The sequence below is a fragment of the Rhinopithecus bieti genome, unplaced genomic scaffold (assembly GCF_001698545.2).
Source record: "Rhinopithecus bieti isolate Rb0 unplaced genomic scaffold, ASM169854v2 scaffold_7967, whole genome shotgun sequence".
Classification (NCBI taxonomy): domain Eukaryota; kingdom Metazoa; phylum Chordata; class Mammalia; order Primates; family Cercopithecidae; genus Rhinopithecus; species Rhinopithecus bieti.
Window position 1 is genome coordinate 2,171,320 of NW_016806112.1, and position 21,832 is coordinate 2,193,151.

At 54.1% G+C, this 21,832-nt stretch overlaps 3 protein-coding genes across 5 annotated transcripts in view; 1 reads left to right on the top strand and 2 right to left on the bottom strand.

Annotated features, from left to right (window-relative positions):
- Positions 1-248: 248 nt before the first annotated feature.
- On the bottom strand, positions 249-8,352 carry ARPC5L (actin related protein 2/3 complex subunit 5 like). Its single transcript, XM_017874768.1, has 4 exons — positions 8,034-8,352; positions 4,199-4,271; positions 2,798-2,974; positions 249-1,080 (listed from the first exon to the last, which is right to left on the bottom strand). The coding sequence occupies exons 1-4, from the start codon at positions 8,180-8,182 to the stop codon at positions 1,018-1,020; spliced, it is 462 nt and encodes a 153-aa protein (XP_017730257.1). The 5' UTR covers positions 8,183-8,352; the 3' UTR covers positions 249-1,017.
- Positions 8,353-14,167: 5,815 nt separating this feature from the next.
- On the top strand, positions 14,168-18,769 carry RPL35 (ribosomal protein L35). The gene is made up of 4 exons (XM_017874772.1): positions 14,168-14,279; positions 14,634-14,770; positions 15,948-16,029; positions 18,584-18,769. Exons 1-4 carry the CDS (start codon positions 14,277-14,279, stop codon positions 18,731-18,733), a joined length of 372 nt encoding a protein of 123 aa, XP_017730261.1. The 5' UTR covers positions 14,168-14,276; the 3' UTR covers positions 18,734-18,769.
- The window catches only part of WDR38 (WD repeat domain 38), a 4,742-nt gene continuing 1,669 nt past the window's right edge, over positions 18,760-21,832 (bottom strand). The window contains exons 3-9 of one of the 3 annotated variants that reach the window (XM_017874769.1): positions 20,864-20,980; positions 20,656-20,753; positions 20,293-20,373; positions 20,013-20,144; positions 19,761-19,910; positions 19,229-19,276; positions 18,760-19,138 (exon numbers count right to left, since the gene is read on the bottom strand). In XM_017874769.1, the coding sequence (XP_017730258.1) occupies positions 19,010-19,138; positions 19,229-19,276; positions 19,761-19,910; positions 20,013-20,144; positions 20,293-20,373; positions 20,656-20,753; positions 20,864-20,980 (755 nt within the window). In that variant the 3' untranslated portion in view covers positions 18,760-19,009. Of the gene's footprint in view, positions 19,139-19,228; positions 19,277-19,760; positions 19,911-20,012; positions 20,145-20,292; positions 20,374-20,655; positions 20,818-20,863; positions 20,981-21,832 lie in introns of all 3 variants that reach the window. The other 2 variants (XM_017874770.1, XM_017874771.1) reach the window with 2 other exon arrangements.

The window sequence follows — 21,832 nt, forward strand, 5'->3', positions numbered from 1 at the left end:
AGAAAAGCATTTTTGCCCTTCAGAGAGGCTCTGTTATTGGTTATGGGGAACAAAATTATGCCTTCTATCTATTTGCTGATTGCTCCCCATTCCTGACATTTAGTTCTTTAAAGAAAACTTGTCCATGCAGCAGTGATTCTGCAGCACAGCCAACCCAGCATCAGGAGACGTGACCGGGCACATCTGAGGCCCCACCCTCAAAAGATTCCAAGTGCAATCCCACAAACTGAAGACTTCTAAAGCCTAGATCAATTATTAAATGTTTGGCACTTTATTAAATTAAATAAGCTCCAAAATTAATTACATACAAATCAAAGGAGTAAGAAACAATAAATAGTTCATTCAGCAAACACCTCTCTGCAGCAGCCAGCGGCTCTGAGGCCAAGGCTGGCGTCCTGTGGCAGAGGGCCTGTGGATTGCCATGCTCGCTCCTACGGGTGACTCAACAGGGGCACAGGTCTACTCCTCCCACGTCGGGTTTCCGGAACAACTGAACTCTCATTCATTACCATTTTTTTACATATATGAAACACACCGAAATGTATATACTAATAAGCCAAGAGCTTTATTGATGCAGCAGGCACTTTACAATGAGCCCAAGAGTGTCCACCTTCTCTGGGAAGACGGGATGTCTGTACAAACTCTTGGGTTTTTTTCCACTTCAAAAACACAAGCTCTCCCATTTACCACAGCCCTTGGATCTGCACCTGCCCAAACCATCCCTCCCCCAGTGCACACAGGCGCACCTGACCAACGCCAGCCGCCACTCTGGTAGATCGTCAAAATGTCAGTTCTGCAGTACTCGGAGACAAAGGCATAGACTATCAGATCCTAAACAGGATTTAGGAAATAGACGATTTTTCCCTCCACCTTCAAAATAAAATACATTTCAGCAGATACATGTCCTGAAATAGTTTACTTGGGAGTTCCTAGGAAGATGGTCCATTGTCAATCCCTTCTTCACCAGCCTGGGCATCCAGAATTCTTCTCAAGGTAACATGAGTCTTTTTATTTTTTTTAAACAGTCTTTCTTGCTGTAAGAACTCTTATAATGGAGCCTAGTCCTCCTACTGCTAAGGCCTGTGGGGGCAGGAAAAGAAAACGTGTCAGATGAGACCTGGCTGGCCAAGGGGAGCCTGGCTTGCCAGAGACAGGGGGGACATTCCCTGACCTAGATCCCATCACAGACCCTCGAAAGAGGATTCCTGAGACAGAGCACATTCTAGGGAAGGAGCCCTGTCCTGGAGCCATGGGGTCCTGAAAGCTGCCAGCTCTTGAGCAGAACTGGCTTGAGAACGTGTCACCAAGCACACAAAGCAGAGCCCCTCGAGTTTCCCTTTTGAGACAGGGTGTCACTCTGTTGCCCAGATCACAGCTCACTGCACAGCCTTGATGTCCTGGGCTCAAGCGATCTTCCTGAGTAGCTGGGACCACAGGTGTGCACCACCATGCCCAGCTATTTTATTTTATTTTTTTTGAGATGGAGTTTCGCTTTTGTTGCCCAGGCTGGAGTGCAATGGCACAATCTCAGCTCACTGCAACCTCGCCTCCCCGGTTCAAGCGATTCTCCTGCCTCAGCCTCCCAAGTAGCTGGGATTACAGGCGCCCACCACCTCCCCCCCAGCTAATTTTTGTATTTTTAGTAGAGACGGGGTTTCATCATGTTGCCCAGGCTGGTCTCAAACTCCTGACCTCAGGTCATCTGCCTGCCTCCACCTCCCAAAGTGTTGGGATTACAGATGTGAGCCACCGCACCCTGCCTAATTTGTTTTTTTGTAGAGATGGGGTCTCACTACATTGCCTGGGCTGGTCTCGAACTCCTGGGCTCCAGCGATCCTCCTGCCTCAGCCTCCCAAAGTGCTGAGTTTACAGATGCACACAAGCCCACTGAGTGCCGCCTGCTGAGGTGGCTGGCAGGCACCAAGCTGCCTTAAAGGGACGAGAGGGCCTGGCCTTCCCATCATACAGAGGACTTGTTCACTTCCTTCTGAGCCCAGGAGAGTGGAGGCCAAGGAGGCACAGCACACCCACCAGCAGACCTAAGGCGACAACCACAGCCCAGCACCACCACCACCTTCAGAACCTCTCTTCCAACTCAACACTGAGCCTCTGAGGAAGGCAGGCACGTTAGTAACTGCCTGGTCTGCTTTAATGGTGGGCGTGCTTACTGTGGCACTAGGGGTGTGCGGGGGAGGGTGTGGGAGGCAGCCCCAGTGGTACAGGCAGGACTCAGGCTGCCAAAGGCCTTGCTCTCACACAGACCCAAGCGAAGGGCAGACAAAGCTCTTTCTGCTTCACCTGGATGAAGGCCATATCAAGCGAGGTCAAGGTTTCTGCCCACTGCTCACTCTGGCCTGGTAAGGCTGAGGCCAGGGCAGGAAGCCCTTAGAGCTGGCTGGAGGACTTTATTTCTAAGAACCCCCAACAGCTGCCTCCACCACTGCAAAGTATCACGAAGCCCCAACCAACCAGCAAGCCCCCTTCCTACCTAGACTCCCCGACCACCTTACCATGCCATGTTATCTGCCCACATGTCCTGTACCAAGGGCACCCTGTCCTGCCTGGCATAAATCGGCAGCTAAAAGCAAAAAAGTAACTGCGATGACCAGAAACAGCAAGTCCCTACCAGGAGCTTCCTTGGGAGAGGGAAGTGACCAGATGTCCCAGGTTGGGGCTCGTCCTCTGACCCCACACGCCTAGCAGACCATCCTACGTTTGTTCCGGAAAATCCGGCCTGCTGATTGAACACTGGGGCAAGCCAGGTGGCTCACTGGGGTGCATGGCAGCGTTCACATACCTTTTCGTGCCACTGGAGTAACACTGCACTGCTATTTTCTGTGGGCTTCTCAAAGCCTTTATAAATGTACTTCATTAACAAGTCAACACCGTTTCTGTCCAGTGACTGCACGGCCTGCTCAATCTCGCTGCTCTTGAAGTTTGTGAGCACTTTCAGCACCACGCCCTGGGCTCGCTCCTGCAGATGAAAAAGAGCAAGTGAAGCCCAGAGCTGTGCAGGCCGCCATGCCCCACACCAAAGCAAGGACACAGCTCTCCAGAAACACCACCCAGTTTCTAATTCGTCCAGGATGGTTAAAATAAGCAGGCTAGAACGTCTTTTGTGTATTTAAATTTCAAAGTATCTTTTATTTATGCCAACAAGTTATTCTACTTATTTTGGGGGGACTAAGTAGTTTACTAGGACAAGTATCAACTCAGAGAGAGAGAGAGAAAATAAAAAAGAGGGAGAAAAAGAGGGAGAGAGGGAGAGAGGGGCGGGGTCTCACTCTGTTGCCTAGGCTGGACTGCAGTGGTGCAAGCTCAGCTCACTGCAGCCTCTCCCAGGCTCAAGCAATCCTCCCACCTCAGTTAGGGCTACAGGCACACACCACCATGCCCAGCTAATTATTTTTTTTTAATGTTTAATACTGACAAAGTCTCGCTATGTTGCCCAGGCTGGTCTCAAACTCCTGAGCTCAAGTGATCCTTCCATCTACCAAAGTGCTGGGATTACAGGCATAAACCACGGCACCCAGCCCATCACTATTTTAGATGCCACCAATAAGGCCTTATTATACGCCACAATGGTGGTGGACTATCAAAAAATAAAACCAAGTTGACTCGGCTGCAGCATCCCTCTTGTGTTCACACCCAGAAGGGTGGGGCCGTTCCCCAGAACTCTGAAGGTGCAGCCGTCGGTGACATCAAGATGCTCTCACAGCTGCTAGAATCCCAGCTGCAGGGAGACCCCTTTCCCTGAACCAAATTTTAGCCTTGGTGATGCAGTAAGCACAATTTAATTTTTAGAAGGCAGGAAAGCATACAGGTACTTCAAATCCTTGGACAGACAAAGCCTATTCAGGCTGTAGGAGCATAAGCACCACAGTGAGTGAATTCATGCATTTTCCTCATCAGCCAGGGCCAGGCTGACTTCTCAGCCTACGAGGCCACGAGCAGCAATGAAGGCTTCCGTGGGGAGTTTCTCGTATAAACACTGACAGCTTTGATGTCAGAGGAGCCTCACCACCTAGGGAGTGCCAGGAGGCTCCCGTGGAAGCACTGCCCAGTGCCAGCTCACTCCCTCTGATGCGGATGAAACGGACGCCGCCCAGAGCCCCGAGGAGCTCACACTCCCACTGGGCAGACACCCACAGCCCTGGTCCCAACAGCACCCAGCAGAGCCGCAGTGCCACCCCTTTACCTTCACAGCTTGATTCTTGGTGTTGACGGGAGAGTTCCGCAAGGCTGCATGGAATGCCCGAAGCATGTCCCCTGTGCATCACCACCAGTTAAGGATGGCTAGGCTCAAGCACGTCCACACTGTCATTAACAAGCTCACTTCAGAAACAGCTCAGGGAACAGTCAGATGGGATCTCATCCATACCACCCACCTTCCACGGCTTCCAGGTGGGCAGAGACTGTTTACCGCCCGCACGGGGAGGGTGCAGGGCACCTCTGCCAACCATGCAAACCCTCCTTCTTCCTCCCTCTCTAGCTTCCCCATCAAAGCAACTGCCCTTGAGGGGTAACTTGCTGTAAAACTGGATTGCGCTCACTTGCACCTGCTTGGTGCTGGGCACTGTATCTCCCCTACTGGATCCTCACAGCACCCCGTACATGTGAACTGGAGGCCGTTCTCATCTTCTCACTCTAAAAATGGGGGAAATATAGGTACAAAGGAGATCTCCTAACTCTTCATCAATGCTCTTCATCAATTAAACAATTAAGGAAATTAAGATGTGCTAGAACTTCTAAGACCTATTGGGATCAATGAGGTCCCAACTGTTACCTGGAAAGAGTTTATCAATCTAACAGAAGCTTTTGTCAACAATGAGCCAGTCTCCACCCTTACCCCCCAACCTCAGTTGCAATCCTGACAACACATTCTTTGCTGAGTTCTGAATACCCAGCATGCAAAAGAAAATTACAATCTGGGTTAGGTCCCCAAAGGTGACACCTATTTTAAACTGAATTACATCAGCCAACTTTCATTTCCTCGTGTGAAACACTGGCTTCAGCCAAAAAGCTTCAAAAATAGAACAAGGAATGGCTTCTGCCCAATCGGGTCTCTACTCCTCTTCACGCAGTGATACCCACGTGCAGACAGGAAGGCCCTTCAGAGCAGAGCTGAATCTCCTGGCTTCCCCAGTGTGAGCTCCATCTTGAGTGAGCTGGGTCTGCGCCACCAGGCGAGCCACTCCCAGCCCTGGTTCCCCAGCTCCCTGCTTGGCTCTGATCCACCTTCCACACTCAAGAGGCAGCCCAGTCCCTCTGTCTTTCAGCTCTGGAGTTTCTTTTCCCCATCCAAACAAGGCCAGCCTGATATCAGCCACTGATAACCACTACCTTTTAACTCTTTCTTTTTTTTTTTGAGATGGAGTCTCCCTCTGTCGCCCAGGCTGGAGTGCAGTGGTGCCATCTTGGCTCACTGCAAGCTCGGCTTCCCGGGTTCATGCCATTCTCCTGCTTCAGCCTCCCAAGTAGCTGGGACTACAGGCACCCGTCACCACACCTGGCTAATTTTTTTTTTGTATTTTTAGTAGAGATGGGGTTTCACTGTGTTAGCCAGGATGTTCTCAATCTCCTGACCTCATGATCTGCCCGCCTCAGCCTCCCAAAGTGCTGGGATTAGAGGCGTGAGCCACCGCGCCCGGACCTTGTAACTCTTTTCTAATGTGGTGTCTCCAAAGCAATAAGCAGGATCCCATAGGCTAAACAGAAAACATAGGCTTATTTACTCTTCATGTAAACCTGGCACAACTAACAAATGGAATCATTCAAATGATGGATGGGGAAGGGCAGGGATAAAACTAGTCCACGGGGGCAAAAAGCCGCTGCTGTGGTGTTAACCTTTCACAACTCAGCATCCTCCTCTGTTACGTGGCAGACAGCCGTGCTGGCTTCCTAGGTTCTGTGGGAGCCTCATGGGCTAACATCAGCATCACTGGGCACACAGCAAGTGTCTGCTCAGGTCTGCAGCTAGAGCAGCAGCACGGGATTGTGAGGTGGAGGGGAGGGGTGCAAAATCGCTCAAAACTACTGCTGTGGACAGAGCCCTGATCCACAAGTCTAGAAGCTGCTTCATGGAGGGGAAAGGAACTCATACTTTTAAACTGCCACAAGGTCTCGGATCCTGTGCCTGGTACTTTCACACGCCATCTCATTCCAAAAATCCCAGTAACAATGTGACCTATCCGAGGTCAGAGCCAGAGCATGATAGCGCGCCGTGTGCGAAGATGCACAGCCAAGTTCCTTCTACTCCATCTGCGTGATCTCCCGCCACACACACTCCCCTATATAGCCCCAGGACAGGGTCCCTCTCTGCCCTCCCCAACCCCAATCCATCTATCACTCTCCCTGCTCCCCTGTCCTCAACGGTCTAAGTCCAATTCTTGGCACATGATAGAGACTCAATAAATATCAGTTCCATTCTCCTCCCTACCTGGCTCCAGTATTTGCCAGGGTTTCAGCTATCTGTATCAGCTAACCTCCCTTTCCCCAACCCCAGGCGGAACACTCCATGGTAACAAGGTTTCTGACGCTGCCATGAATGGAGAAACGACCATCCCCGGCATGTGCTAAGCCCAGGCCTCTAAGCAGCCTCAAGGAACCTGTCACCAGGCAGGGGAGTCCCAAGACATGACCTTCAACAAGGCTCTGCACCCAGACCAAGGCAGCAGCTGAGAGGCTTGACCTCATTTATTCAATGAGGGTCCTGGGCCAAAGGCCTGACCTTGGAGCCCCCTTCAGCACTGACTCTCCATAAGCCAGGCCCTGCACCCGACTACAACCAACCTTCCCTCCTGGGGACCCTTCCCTTGACCCCATTTCATAACTAGGGTGGACTGGGAGATCCTGATGGGGCAGGAATGACAAGTTTGAATCTCCACTTCCGAAAACACATTCCTGTTCAAACCAAGTCTGAAGGTTCTCGTTTTAAAGGCACACTGAGGAGCACTGCCGGGCTCCCCCTAAAGCAGCAGGTCCCACTTTCCAAGCTGAGTCAACTGGTTCAACACCGAGAACCTGATTTATGTACAGCATGGGCCTCCAACCCTGCCCCCGCCCGTGCGGGGGGAGGGGACATGCTTCCTGGAACACCATTTGAATAAAGAAAAATCCTTCCGGTGAGAATAAGTCAGTTTCCTGCGCTCATACTGCTAAAGGACCAAGCAAGGCTGTGACAATCACCTCTATTTTTAATCTGTTCTAAATGCTGTTTTCTGTGGCCACAAGAACAGTCATTTCCAGGCGTGGGGCTCTACTTTCACACTTCACTTCAAGGTGTCTGGTTTTTCTTAGCTCTGAACTACTAGTTCTTTCCGCTGCTTCCTGCACCAGAAGGGTACGGGGGGAGCCAAGACTCACTTGCTGAGCGTAGCTGAGACCACCAAGGTGACCAGAGGAACCATAGGGTTCCCCTTTCTTAGCATTAAGCGGGAGGGTTAGACTGACTGGGGGAGGAGAGGCACCACCTCAGACCCCAGGGCTGAAATAGGGCGGCCGCCTCCACTCCCTCCTGGGTCCTGTCTTCCCCACAGCAGTCCACCCACCTATCTTCACGCCCTGCTGCAATCTGGCCCCGGAAGACCGCGCCCCAGCCTCACCGATCACTCGGTTACTCAGATACGGCTCACCTCCCCCCTGCCGCCGACCCAGCCCCGCCATAGGCCCGATTTCCTGCAAGGAAGGGACGGAGTGCTGGGGCCCCCAGGAAGGGACAGCGTGAGGGGACGAGGAGGCAAGAGGGGAAGCAGAGCGCGGGACCTGCGGGGCTACCGAGGGAGCCCATCCACCGGGTCCAAGGGCCTGCGGGGCTGCGCTGCACAAGAAGGGGCCAGGGCTGGGGAGGAAGGACCCAGGGAGACCAGGACTCAGGAGAGCACGGCCCAGGGGAGTCAGGTCGGCAGGGACTTGAAGGCTGACCTGAGGGGGCCGGGGATCGGAGACAGCGGAGGCCCGCCCGAAGGGGCCCGAGAAGGTGGGAAGGTGGGAAGGCCGCGCGCAGGCCCGGACGCCGCGTCAGGGAAGGATATTGCCGCAGGAGCCCGTCCACCTCGCTCGGGTCCGGGCCTGGCTCCGCCGCCGCCGCCGCCGCCTCCTCCTGCTCGTCCACAAATTTGTTCTCATCAAATTCGTCGATGTCCACCCGGCGGAAGCGCGAGGACAGCGTGTTCCGGGCCATGGCGGGAGCTCGGCGCCCGCTCAGCCGGCTCCACTCGCGGCCCGACCTCAGTTCTGCTCCACTCGCACCGGCTCCGGCTCGGGGGCGGGAAGCGGCCACCGGGCTGCTCCCAGCACCTCCTCCACCGCCTCCGCGCGCAGCCGCCGCCGCCCGCCCACTTCCGGCACACGCCGGATCCGGAAGCGTCATCAGGGGTGGGGCGGAATCTGGCCCCTGAAGTGGGTTATGGGGTCTCCGCGGCTTCTCCGACCTCAGTATCCCTTACGCGGAGCCTCTGTCTTACCAGTGAGGAGCGGCCGCCCGGTATCCTTGCAGGCCCCGCATCGTGTGTGCCGTAACCGCGCTGGTTATCCGGCTTTCCCGCGCCTCCGAGGAGCCCCTGGCCTCAGCGGGGCCCGGCGCGGGCTCCCGGGGTGATCCCTACCTGGACGGGGGAAGGCGGGGCCGCCGGGAGAAGGCTCGCGGCTCTACTTCTCGAGTGCCGGACAGGCTTCTTGGAGAAGAAACCTTCGAGCTGATGACTGAGGGATGAGTAGGAGTTCCTGTGCCCGGGGAGTGACGCGGGAGGGGTCTGTGTCTCGGAATCTTGAACGCCGCCACACTTACCACGAGGAGGCCGCCTGTACACAGAGGTGACCCTGTTAAAGGAGTGGGAGGCTTTAAAGACGTTTAGTGCGATCACAGGGCTGACAAGGCGTTGAAGACGTTGTGACTCGAGGGATTCTGCGACCCCAAGTGTATAGCAGTCACCTTGACCAGGCAGTTGGGGCCCCAGGAGAGGGAGATGGCCCTGTGGCCACTGTCCTGGCAGGAGAGGCCTGGCTTGAGAGGCACATCTTGATAGAAACCAAATTCTCAGAATCTGAGGTGGGGGAAAGCGGGTTAGGGAAGTCAAGGACGACTCTGAAGTGTCAGATTTGGGGCCTGGGCTGTTACCCCAGGGGTTCTGTCAATTGATCTTAGCCTTAGGGTAAGTAAAATGGGTCTTTTTATATGATACTGTGAAAACTATTTTCATCTGATAGTACTCTTCTTAATAAAAGTAGTTGGAATGTGACTCATTTTTACTGCTTCGAATACTTCTCATTGAACTGTGTCTAAAGATCAAAAAACTATTGCCAGACTATGATGCAACCTAATCTTCCGTGGTAACCAGGATACAGACTCCCATAGCGGGAAACTGGCGCTAAAGAAAAGTCTCCGCCTGTAATCCCAGCACTGCGGGAGCCGAGGCGGGCGGATCACCTGAGGTCAGAAGTTTAAGACCAGCCTGACCAAAATGCTGAAACCCCGTCTCTACTAAAAATACAAAATTAGCCGGGTGTGGTGGCGCAGGCCCGTAATCCCAGCTACTCGAGAGGCTGAGGCAGGAGAATCGCTTGAAACCGGGAGGTGGAGGTTGCAGTGAGCCGAGATCGCGCCATTGCACTGCAGCCTGAGCGACAAGAGCAAAACTCCGTCTCAAAAAAAAAAAAGCCTCAGGGGTCCTGGAAACACGAAAAGCCCACCTGCAATACAGTTCCATATCTGGGAAAAAGTCTTTGTGATTCAGGCCTGCCGCGAGACAGCAGAAATTCATATCCCCAGAACATCCAGGTCAGAAGGAACTTGAACCCAGAAGTGCCCATTTTACCAGTAAAGAAAACAGCCCCCAAAGAAACTGGTAAATGGAATAATGTCCCTGCTCATGGTCATGGACTTCCATTCCAGCCAGGGAGACAGCATTTAAAAATTCGTATTATACTATGTCAGGGCTGACAGTGTTGAGGGGGGAAAAAATCATGCGGTGCCTGAGTGTGCCTTAGATAAAGTAATCAAAGGAGGTGTCCTGGCCGGGTGCAGTGGCTCACACCTGTAATCCCAGCACTTTGGGAGGGTGAGGTGGGCAGATCACTTGAAATCAGAAGTTCAAGACCAGCCCGGCCAACATGGTGAAACCCCGTCTCTACTGAAAATACAAAAATTAACTGGGCAAGATGGTGTGCACCTGTAGTCCCAGCTACTCGGGAGGCTGAAGCAGGAGAATCTCCTAAACCCGGGAGGCGGAGGTTGCAGTGAGCCGAGCGATTGGCGATCGCGCCACTGCACTCCAGCCTGGGCGACGAAACAAGACTCCATCTCAAAAAAAAAAAGGTGTCCCTGAGGAGGTGACACTGAACAGAGACTGGAAGGAAATGAAGGCGGCAACTAAGCGAAGGCTCAGAGGTTGGGGTGGGCTGGGTATATTTGAGAAACAGCCAGGAACAGAAGAGAGATGAGATGGGGGTTGGGAGGGGAGTAGGGCTCTGTAGGCCGAGGAAAGGACTCAGTCTTAATTCAAATGGGACAGCTCTGGAAATTCTGAGCAGAACAGTGATATGATCAGAGGTCTGAATTGTTTGAAAAGGATCTTATAAGCAACTGTATTGAGAACACATCTGGGATCGAGAACCAAAGGAGAGAGGTGATTTAGATGGTGACAGCAACCGTCCAGGGGATAGTGGTAGCCCAAGCCAGGCAGGGGCCAATGAGGATGGTGGGAACAAGTTGGGTAAATTTTTTTTTATTTTTTTGAGACGGAGTTTCGCTTATTGCCCAGGCTGGAATGCAACGGGGCTATCTCAGCTCACCGCAACCTCGGCCTCCCGGGTTCAAGCGATTCTCCTGCCTCAGCCTCCTGAGTAGCTGGGATTACAGGCATGCACCACCATGCCCAGCTAATTTTGTATTTTTAGTAGAAACAGGGTTTCTCCATGTTGGTTGGCCTGGTATGGAACTCCTGACCTCCCACTGATCCTGATCCACCCACCTCTGCCTCCCGAAGTGCTGGGATTACATTGAGCCACTGCACCCAGACAACTTTTTTTTTGAGATAGAGTCTCACTCTATTGCTCATGCTGGAGTGCAGTGGCATGGTCTCGTCTCACTACACCCTCTACCTCCCAGGTTCAGGTGATTCTCCTGCCTCAGCCTCTGGAGTAGCTGGGATTACCGGCGCCTGCCACCACACTTGGCTAACTTGTATTTTTAGTAGAGACAGGGTTTCACCATGTGGGCCAGGCTGGTCTCAAACTCCTGACCTCAGGTGATCCACCTGCCTCAGCCTCCCAAAGTGCTGGGATTACAAGCATGAGCCACCGTGCCCGGCCGCAATTTTGTATTTTTTGAGATGGAGTTTTGCTCTTTTGCCCAGGCTTGAGTGAAGTGGTGCGATCTTGCCTCACTGCAACTTCTGCCCCCCAGGTTCAAGTGATTCTCCTGCCTCAGCCGCCCGAGTAGCTGTGATTATAAGCACCCACCACCGTGCCCAGCTAATTTTTTTTTTTTTTGTATTTTTAGGAGAGACGAGGTTTCACCATGTTGGCCAGACTGGTCTCGAACTCCTGACCTCAGGTGATCCACCCACCTCGGCCTCCCAAAGTGCTAGGATTACAGATGTGAGCCACCTCACCTGGTCTCAAGTTGGGTGAATTGTGAAGGTACAGTAAATGGGATTTGCTGGTTGACTAGATGTGGCATGTAAGAGGAAGAGTCACAAATGACTTCAGTTTTGAAAAAGATGTGCAGAGTCATTAACTCTAGTATAAGCATTTGAAAAACAGGAAAGCCACCATGCACCATTTGACTTTTTTTTTTTTTGAGACAGAGTTTCCCTCTTGTCACCCAGGCTGGAGTACAATGGCACAATCTCGGCTCACTGCAACCTCCGCCTCCCGGGTTCAAGCGATTCTCTTGCCTCAGCCTCCAGAGTACCTGGGATTACAGGCGCACACCGCCATGCCTGGCTGATTTTTGCATTTTTAGTAGAGATGGGGTTTCACCACATTGGCCAGGCTGGTCTCGAATTCCTGACCTCAGGTGATCCGCCTGCCTCAGCCTCCCAAAGTGCTGGGCCACCATGCCCAGCCTGGATTTCCATTTAAGACTAAGCCATGCCGGCTATGTGGAGTGACTCACACCTGTAATCCCAACACTTTGGGAGGCCGAGTCGGGCAGATCACAAGGTTAAGAGTTCGAGACCAGCCTGGCCAACATGGTGGCCAGGTGAAACATAGTAAAACCCTGTCTCTACCAAAAAAACAAAAATTAGCTGGGCGTGGTGGCGCATGCCTGTAATCCCAGTTACTCGGCAGGCTGAGGCAGGAGAATCACTTCAACCCGTGAGACAGAGGTTGCAGTGAGCCGAGATCATGCTCCTGCACTCCAACCTGGGCGACAGAGCAAGACTCCATTTTGGTGGGGGAAAAAAAATACAAAGATTAGCCAGGCATGGTTGCACACACCTGTGTAATCCCAGCTACTCAGGAGGCTGAGGCACAGGAATCGCTTGAACCTGGGAGACAGAGGTTACAGCGAGCTGAAATCGTGCCACTGCACTCTAGCCTGGGTGGAGTGAGACTCCATCTCAAAAAAAAGAAAAAAAAAAAGAAAAAGACTAAGCCATGCCAGGATTGCCCTCTCCTCTCTTTTTTTCCCCGTATCCCTCCACCTCCTGGAAGCCTGCCTCACTTTGGTGTGGGTCATGGTTCATTAACTCATCCAACAAGCATTCATGTGCTGGGCCTGAAGACTAGAAAAAATAATTCAGGTGTCCGCCAAGGTTCTGTCCCCAGAGAACTTCTAGGTTGGCTATGGAAACAGACACATAAATGCATGATTTTATTTCAGCCTGTTTGGGGCTGAGGATTGCACAGAGGAGGTTGCTGCTCATAGGAGATGGGAGAAGTCTCCTTGTGGGTGGTTACACCTGGTAGTAACAAGAGGACAATCTGGCTTCAACCATAGCTCTAAGAGGTGGCGTGTCTTTATTAAGGGCAAGGGAGTGGCACTGGAGTACTGATTAATGCCTACTGGTTGGCAGACATTATTAAGAAAACCTAAACATGCCCTGCTTTGTGAATCCCTATTTCACTTTCTGGGCTCTACTGAAGTGTTCCTTCCTCTGGGAACATGAACACCGATGATATTTTGAGCCATTGTTATGCATCAGATTTGGGGTTAATAGGTTTACAGGTATCTCCTCTAATTCTCACAAATGCCTCATTTCACATGTCAGCAAACTGAGACTCAAGAGAGGGGAAGAGATTTCCCAAGAGTCTCAACTACTACCTTGGCAGCAGAGCAAGAATTTGAAACCTGGTCAGGTTCACTTTAAGAAAGGCTGTACTAGCTGTACTAGCCGGGTCCAGTGGCTCATGCCTGTAATCCCAGCACTCTGGGAGGCCGAGGCGGGCGGATCACCTGAGCTCAAGAGTTCAAGATCAGCCTGGGTAACATAGCGAAAACCCGTCTCTACCAAAAATACAAAAAATTAGCCAGGCGTGGTGGTGCATGCCTGTAATCCCAGCTACTCAGCTACTCGGGAGGCTGGGGCAGGAGAATCGTTGGAACCCGGGAGGCGGAGGTTGCAGTGAGTCGAGATCGCGACACTGCACTCCAGCCTGGCAGCCTGGGCGACAGAGCAAGGCTGTCTCAAAAAAAAATAAAATAAAATAAATGAATAAATAAAAATAAAACATGTAAATGCTCTTTGCAGCTGCACATACTGCCTCCCCAGAACCTTTATGGAGTTGGATTATAACTGCCTGAGCCCACCCCTCCCGCCCACCTCGCACTTTAAATTCCTCCACGACATGAGCCTTGGTTCATCATTTTTGAAAACTCTGGCTCCTCCTCCCCTCAGCACCCCCAGACTACTGGCGCCCAGCTCAGAGTTGCCCAGATTGGGAGATCTGCAAGGTTTCCCGAATGAATGAATGAACGAATGACTGAATGGACGAATTCGAGTCCTCCATGTGCCATCTCTGGTAAGCTGCCGCCCATGTTGGGCCTCGGTTTCCCCAACTGCGCGCCTAGAGCGTGACGCCGACCTCGCTATCACGTGGTGCTGTGAAAAAATGCGAGCACCACGGGGCGGGGCTCCAGCCCTTCCGGGCGGGGCTGGCCGTACCACAGCGCTCCTCGGGGAGATGGGGCGGAGCCGGGGCTCCCCCGCTGTGGCGCCATTGGCCGCGTCCGCCGCCACCCGGCAGTAGTTGTGGAGGTCAGCCCCGCCTACTTCCTCTTTCTCTCGGAGCGGGCGGCGGCGGCGGCGATATCGGCGGCCTGTGCAGCAATGGTGAGAGCGGCGGAATCGGGCGCCATCCGATCGCTGTGAGGCGCGGGAGTTGGGGCAGGCGGTGCAGGCTGAGTCCCCGGATTCTGTCTGCCAGCCGGGCCTGTGGGGCGCCGCGCAGAACGGTCTCGCGCCACCACAGCCCGCCTCTTCTCTTCTCTGCCAGGAGAGGCGCGCGGCCGGGGCCTGGGTTACTCTGCCCGAGCACGGCCGTTGAGGGAGACTGTCGTGAGCCCTGAGTGGGGCTCCGGCGCACTTGTAGTCGATGGCGAATCGCGCGCCTTTGGGGGCTGGCCACGCAGGTGAAGGGGATATGGCCCCGTGGCCTGGCTGAGCCACACGCTCTCTTACGCGCAGGCCAAGATCAAGGCTCGAGATCTTCGCGGGAAGAAGAAGGAGGAGCTGCTGAAACAGCTGGATGACCTGAAGGTGGAACTGTCCCAGCTGCGCGTCGCCAAAGTGACAGGCGGTGCGGCCTCCAAGCTCTCTAAGATGTAAGTGAGGCGGCCGGATCACAGCCCTCGTGGGTGGGGAGCGCGTGTGCATCGGGATCGTGGAAGGATTTCAAAGTTGGCTTAAGGAGCTGACCGCTTAGATGCTCACTCCGTGCATCCTGGGGCGCATGGGAGACCCGTTGTGTGCTTAGCCTCTTACCTGCCTTGACCTTGGCGGTCCTTGTGCCTGGAGTGCATCCCCGGAGACCCATCTTAATGCTGCCTTCAAAGCTACCCGGACCCTTTCCTTCCGCTTCCCACCAACACTTGAGTTTTTAATTCACTTTTCCCCTTGGTAGGTGGGTGGCTTGCACTCTGGAGTGACAGTGTAAGTTATTTTACATGGCTAAGAGTGCGGGAGACTTGTGAAAGGAACGTAGGTTTGGAGTTAATCAACCTGGGTACAAAGTCCACTTCTCAAAAAAAATCAGATGGGTGTGGCGCAGGCCTGTAGTCCCAGCTACTCTGGAGGCAGGAGGGTCACTTGAGCCCAGGAGTTGGGAGGCTACGATGGGGCCACTGCTCTTCAGCCTGGTTGACAGGTGAGACCCTGTCTCCAAAAAAAAAAAAAGGTGGTTGTCCTCTTTTCCCCCAAACCACCTTAGTAGGGGCAGGGGTGGGAGGATTGGATAAGCACGGTTGCACACTGAATCCTCAAGAACCGTGTTGACCAGCCATCTACTAGGTGACTCCCTCATCCTGCCATGACTACAAATAACTTCTGCCCAGCTTGTCGCTTGCTTCAGCCTCCTGGCTTGTAGTGACTCCAGTTTGCAAACGTCTCATTTCTTCTGCGATATCCTAAACTAGCCTGATTGCCTGGTTTGTGGCATGATTCCTTCCCATCAGCTCATTGAAACTGACATTGGTTGGGTCTTAGCCCTCAGGATAAATCCGTGATCTGCCTCATTTATCCAGCCTGCACTTCCTCAAAGCCTCTACTGTCTCAGCTAACACTTTACAGCTCAACAGCACTGGATTCCCTGCCCCATTCCTGGAATCCCCATCCCATGCCCCTCTCTTCCCCCCTCAGACCTCACTCCCAGAACACCTTCCTCCTGAGTGAATATGGATGGGCTGATAGGGGAGGCTGCAGCTATCCCTGCCCTATGTATGGGTCCAGAGCCTTGGGAAGTGCTGTGTCTCTTCTCCACCTTCACTGACGTCTGTTTTGTAGACGAGTCGTCCGCAAATCCATCGCCCGTGTTCTCACAGTCATTAACCAGACTCAGAAAGAAAACCTCAGGAAATTCTACAAGGTGAGTCTGCTGGGGCATAGGGAGGGTTGGCTTCAGAAAGCTAAGTGCTAGCCGTCCCTGGCCAGGGGGCATGGTAAAGAGGTTTTGCTTGGCGCCTGGGGCTGAGAGTGGTTAGCCTTCCCAATTTGTTGCCGGGCTCTCCCTTCTACCAGTGTCTTGCACTGGCGTGTGGCTCTGCAGACCACTTCCTCAGGCTGCACATGTCAATAATTCATTGGGGCTTGGGGTATCCTGGCTGGAGACTCTGGTTTTGAATCCAGCCTTCTCAGTTGAGTGGCTTGGGCAGTGATGGGACTAGCTGTTGAAGGTTTTCACTGCCTCTTACTAGTACTGGGTGTCAGTCAGTCCCTGCCAGGCACCTGCCATGCTCGTTTTTCAGATGAGGGCCCTGAGGCCTAGACACCCACAACCAATGGCATGATGGGCCCCGGTTCCAAATCTTGCCTTGGGGAGGGTCGGCTTGAGTGTTCCTGGGAGGTGTGCACAGGTGTCTGGCCCCCTTAGTCTTGCATTTTCATGACCATTTTCTGGTCTTGTCCTTAACATTCGTCTTACTAGGGTTCAAGCAGAGAAACAAAACTAGTGGGAGACGTTGTGTACACACACCTCCAACGTGTTCTGAAGAATGGGTTTAGGTGATTGTGGGGGCTGGCTGGGACTCAGGGCCCAGGTTGAAGCTGCTGGTCCCAGAGGGGACTTGGAGGGAGCCTCAGCCCTGCACTTAAGGCTTTCAGCTGATTGGATCGGGCCTTCTGGGATTAGCCAGGATAATCTCCCCCAAAGTTACCTGATGAGGGTCTTGAATTTTTTTTTTTTTTTTTTGAGAGAGAGTCTCACTCTGTTGCCCAGGCTGGAGTGCAGTGGTACAATCTCGGCTCACTGCAAGCTCTGCCTCCCGGGTTCATGCCGTTCTCCTGGCTCAACCTCCCGAGTAGCTGGGACTACGGGTGCCCGCCACCATGCCCAGCTAATTTTTGTATTTTTAGTAGACACGAGGTTTCACCTTGTTAGCCAGGATGGTCTCCATCTCCTGACCTTGTGATCCACCTGCCTCGGCCTCCCAAAGTGCTGGGATTACAGGTGTGAGCCACTGCGCCTGAGGGTCTTTAATGTGCAAAATGGTTCCACATCACTACCCAAGTTAGTGTTTGAATAACTTGAAGGTTTGACACACGGAAACAGCAGCCATGGCTGATGAAGTGCCACAGGCCTGTAACCCCAGCTCCTGGGAAGCCGAGGCAGGAGATGGCTTGAGCCCAGGAGTTAAAGTGTAGTCTGGGCAACATAGTGAGGCCTCATCTCAAAAAAATGAAAAGAGCCATAGTGTAGCTGTGTTAGCTGTTCAGGGGACACTAGCATGTGTGTGGCAAAAGTAAATCTTTAATGTCAGCAGCTCCGTGTGGCTAGTGGTGGTTCTGTGGACAGCAGAACTCTAGGGGGTTAACCAATATGAAAAGGACCAATGCCTAGCCAGTGTCAGCAGGAATGAGGGATGTGGGAGGACAAAGACTTTCCTGCCTCCAAGTACCCTCCAGGGCTGGCCCTCATCGTCCAGGGATCTTTCTGCAGTCCTCTGCCCAACTGCAGGGGCCTGGGGCCCTGTAACCTGAGAATCCAGCTTAGCTAGGGTCTATCCTGCACCTGACTTGTTCAGGTCAGGGAGACCCTGCACGCCCTTTCCCCTGGTCCCCGCCGTGCTTGCATTTGAGGCTATTGCCCATCTTTAAGAGATGCCTTCCTTCATCTCTCCTCCCCCACACCATGGGCCATTTATTACCTGTTCAGTCTTCCTCACTAGGCTGGGACCCCTGAGCCGGGACTGGGTCAGATTCTTTGCCAAGCCAGCTCGCAGCAAAGGGCCCAGTCCTGACGGGGGCGCAGGGGACCTTTGCCCCCTTCAGGAGGGACCAGTGAGAGCCGTCATGGTCTAGAACCCCCTGCTGGAGAGCAAGTGGGGCAGGAGTGGGAGCCAAGGATGGAAAGACAGATGATGGCTCTGTGACAGCTGTGGGCAGGGGCCCCAAAGCAGGAAGAGGATGAGGCGAGTGGCCTTGGCCAGCCAGGCCTCTGAGGCTGGACATTCATGTGGGCAGCACCTGGTGGGCCCCGCATACCGATGGATGGAATACTGCCTCAGCCCCCAGCATACTCGCTAACCAGAGCCGAGGGAGCGGTAACCACACCCGGGGCTTGGCTGCGCACCCTGTACTAGATTGTCATGTGACTGACTGCCCTCCTGACTGGGAATCGGGCAGTGGAAGGAGCACTGAGTTGGGAGTCAACTTGCCTGAGGTGCAAGCCCCAGCTCTTCCACAGCTTTGCCAAGACTTGGGCACTCAGCCCAGGTCAGCAGACTTACATGAAATGAGGATGGCCCCACCAGGCTTAAATTTGGGGGGATTAAATTGAGCTAGTGAAGTACGTGGCCTGCTGCCAGTCCTTTGGTGGCAGCGTCCACCTGAGTGGCTCTGGATGGCCCTCCTGAGCCCCGTTAGCAGCTGCAGTAGCTCCTCAGACCCAGGTTCTTGGATTGACCCTGCCATCTGTCTCCCAGGGCAAGAAGTACAAGCCCCTGGACCTGCGGCCTAAGAAGACACGCGCCATGCGCCGCCGGCTCAACAAGCACGAGGAGAACCTGAAGACCAAGAAGCAGCAGCGGAAGGAGCGGCTGTACCCGCTGCGGAAGTACGCGGTCAAGGCCTGAGTGGTGCGTTGTCAATAAAGCACAGCTGGCTGAGACTGCTTTGTTTCCTGGCACTTCCACTGATTGGGTTGAGGCGGGTGGGTCTGGTTCTGGGGACCAGGTGTCTGATGGGTTCCAGCAAGCATCCCGCCCTCTGCCGTTGTCTGCTGTGGTTGGGGCTGGGAGAGTCCTGGCCATGGGGATCTGTTAGATGCCGGCACAGTCACTTTGGGCCTGTGGTGGGAAGCGGCGTGCCACTGAGGGGACCGGGTGAGGTCGGTGCCGTCCCAGGTGGTGTTAGGTTTGAGGGTCCCTGGGTGATTTGGTTGTGCGGGATATTCGACGTCTGGTCTGATCGGCAGCTCCAGACACTAAGATTTTCCCATCTGGGGTGAAGGCACAGGTGTGGGCCACGTCCAGGACTCCCTGCCAAGAGTAGAGGGTGGGACTCGAGGCAAGTCCTGCCTTGGGAGAAGCTGTCCATGGCTCCCTCAGTGCCACAGCGCCGCGCCTTACCTTCAGGGTCTCAAGGCACTTTCCTGTGTTGCAGTCCCAGACTTTGACCTGGAAAAGGAGGGGGCATGGCAGGAAGCCTCGCCAGGCCACTGTGGCATCTGAAGCCACCTCCAGGAAAGTCCCAGACAACATTTTTTTGAGAGGGAGTCTTCGCCTGAACTCCTGACCTCAGGTGATCCACCTACCTCTACCTCCCAAAGTGCTGGGATTACAGGTGTGAGCCACCACCCCTGGCCCAAAGAACATCTGAGCCTCTTGGTGTAGGTTTTGTTTGTGGGCTGTATTTGACATTTCAGAGCAGGAGTTCCCTTCTGCCTGATGCCATTTGGGTCATGGAAATGTCAACGCAGTTGCCAATGGGCCAGCCCTGACCTTGTGCTGGCCGTTAGGTGGAGAGGCTGGCACCTGGGTCCTGCCCTTGCCCCCTCCTAGCTAGGGCAAGTGGGGATGTGGGCCTTCTGGAGTGAGTGCTGAGGGCTCCTGGTGGAGGGAGGGTGGGCAGGTAGGAGCGGGACAGGCCTGGGGTGGTTACCATGCGGGAATAGCCGGCGCTGGCCAGCCACAGCTCGTCGGGAGAGAAGGCTATGCTCTTCACCCAGGTGACATGGCCCTTCAGTTGGATAAGCAGGCTGCTGGTTGTGGGCTTCCAGATGTGAATGGTCTTGTCCCAGGAACCGGAGGCCTGGACAGCAGACAGCTCTGATCCCTGGGGTTTGGGGCCTGGGAGCCTTAAGGGCCTGGCTGCCAGCAGGGGACCAGCCTGGAACCCAGGACACCCACTTACCAGGAGGCCGGATGCTGAGTAGCACAGGCAGCTGATGTTGCCACTGTGTCCCTCTAGCGCCTGGTGGGAGACTGCTGGGGTCCCGGTCCGCAGGTCCCAGATGCGTACAGTGGAGTCCCAGGAGCCAGTGGCCTGCAGGCAGCTTCTGTGAGTCTGGCCCCGCCAGCTCCCCACCTACTCCACATTTAGATGGGTCCCAGAGTCCATCCCCTTCCCACCGCTCAGCTCCAAGTGGGTATGGGGCCACTGAGGTGGGGCCCAGGGCAGAGGGTAGGCTCACCAGGCAGTTCACCGTGGGTGAGAAGTCGCTGCTCTGGACGGAGTCACGGTGCCCAACTAAGAGGCGCAGCATCTGGCCAGACTAGAGAGAGCTCTGAGCTTCAGGAGGCAGCAGAGGGCAGCTGGCTACCTGGGCCTTAACAGTCCAGGCAAGGGGACCTTGTGCAAAAAGCCTGAGGGCTGCTGTGTGCAGGGAGGCCTGGAGAGGCGGCTGTGGCCAGGTGGGGGCAGCCTTGGTTGCCCGCTGTGGGCATGGGCCCTGGGGAACCAGTGGAGTGTTTGAGCCGGGAGGGCAAGACTGGTGACAACCTCTCTGGAACTGGACCTTGAGTCCCAGGCTGGTGGCCCCAGGCCCTCGACATACCTGCACTTCCCAGAGCATCACCCGCTTGTCCCAGCCACCTGATGCCAGCTGCTTCGAGTCAGGGCTGAAGCTGACTGTCTCCACACTCCGTTGGTGACCTGCAGGTACCAGCCCGGGGTCGGGGAAGGAGGAAAGGTGACATGACACAGGACATAGCACCGTCTGAAAGGGAACGCAGGCCTGGCTGCTTGGCTCCCAGCTCACTCACCCTTCAGGACCCGCAGACACTTGGCTCTTGCCACGTCCCACAGGCGGACAGTGCAGTCACAGGAGGCGCTGGCGAAGAGGTGGCCATCAGGGGAGAAGCGGCAGAATTTCACGGGGCCTGGGCGGGTGGCCAAAGTCAGGGGACAGAGCACTGCCCACCACCTTCTGCCCATGCAGTCCAATCCTTGCTAAATTTTCCAGCCTCGTCGCCAGCCTCCCCTCACCCAAACTCCAGCCTCCCAGAAATGCCTGGATTTCCATGGCTTGGCCTGGGCTGGGCTGTCAGCCTTGGAACACCCAACCTCAGTGTGCTCATCTGAAAAATCATCAATACCCAAGTCAAAGTAGGGACCTCCCAGAAACTTGCCCTAACAACCGCTGCCTAGGTTAATTGCCTCCTTTGAGCTCCCAGCCCCTGATCTTCCCTCCTTGCAGCATTAACCAGACTGCCTATAATTGCCTGATTTTTTTTCTTGTCTCCTGAATAGTAATTAAAATAGTTACATCTATTGAGTCCTCACTGGGTGCTAGATACTTTGCTTCCATCGTGCCAGTGGAAATGGCTCAGTGAGGTGACAGGACTTGACCAAGATCAAAGTCAAAACAGTGGTAGGTACGACATGGCTGAATCTTAAGTACGTCATGCTAAGTGAAATAAGCCAGTCACAAAAAGACAAATACTGTGTGACTCCACTTAGAGGCACCCAGAGAAGTCAGATTCATGGAGACAAAAAGAAAAACTGTGGTTGTCAGGGGCTAGGAGGAGGGAGATTGGGAACTTGTTTAGTGGGGACAGAGGTTCAGTTTTGCAAGAGGAAAAGAGTTCTGGAGATCAGTGTCACGACAATGTGAAGGTACTGGATTCTCTGAACTGTACACTTAAAGATGTATACAACAAGGCAGGCACAGTGAGTGATTCACACCTTTAATCCCAACACTTCGGGGGACTGGGCGGGGGGGGGGGGGGGGG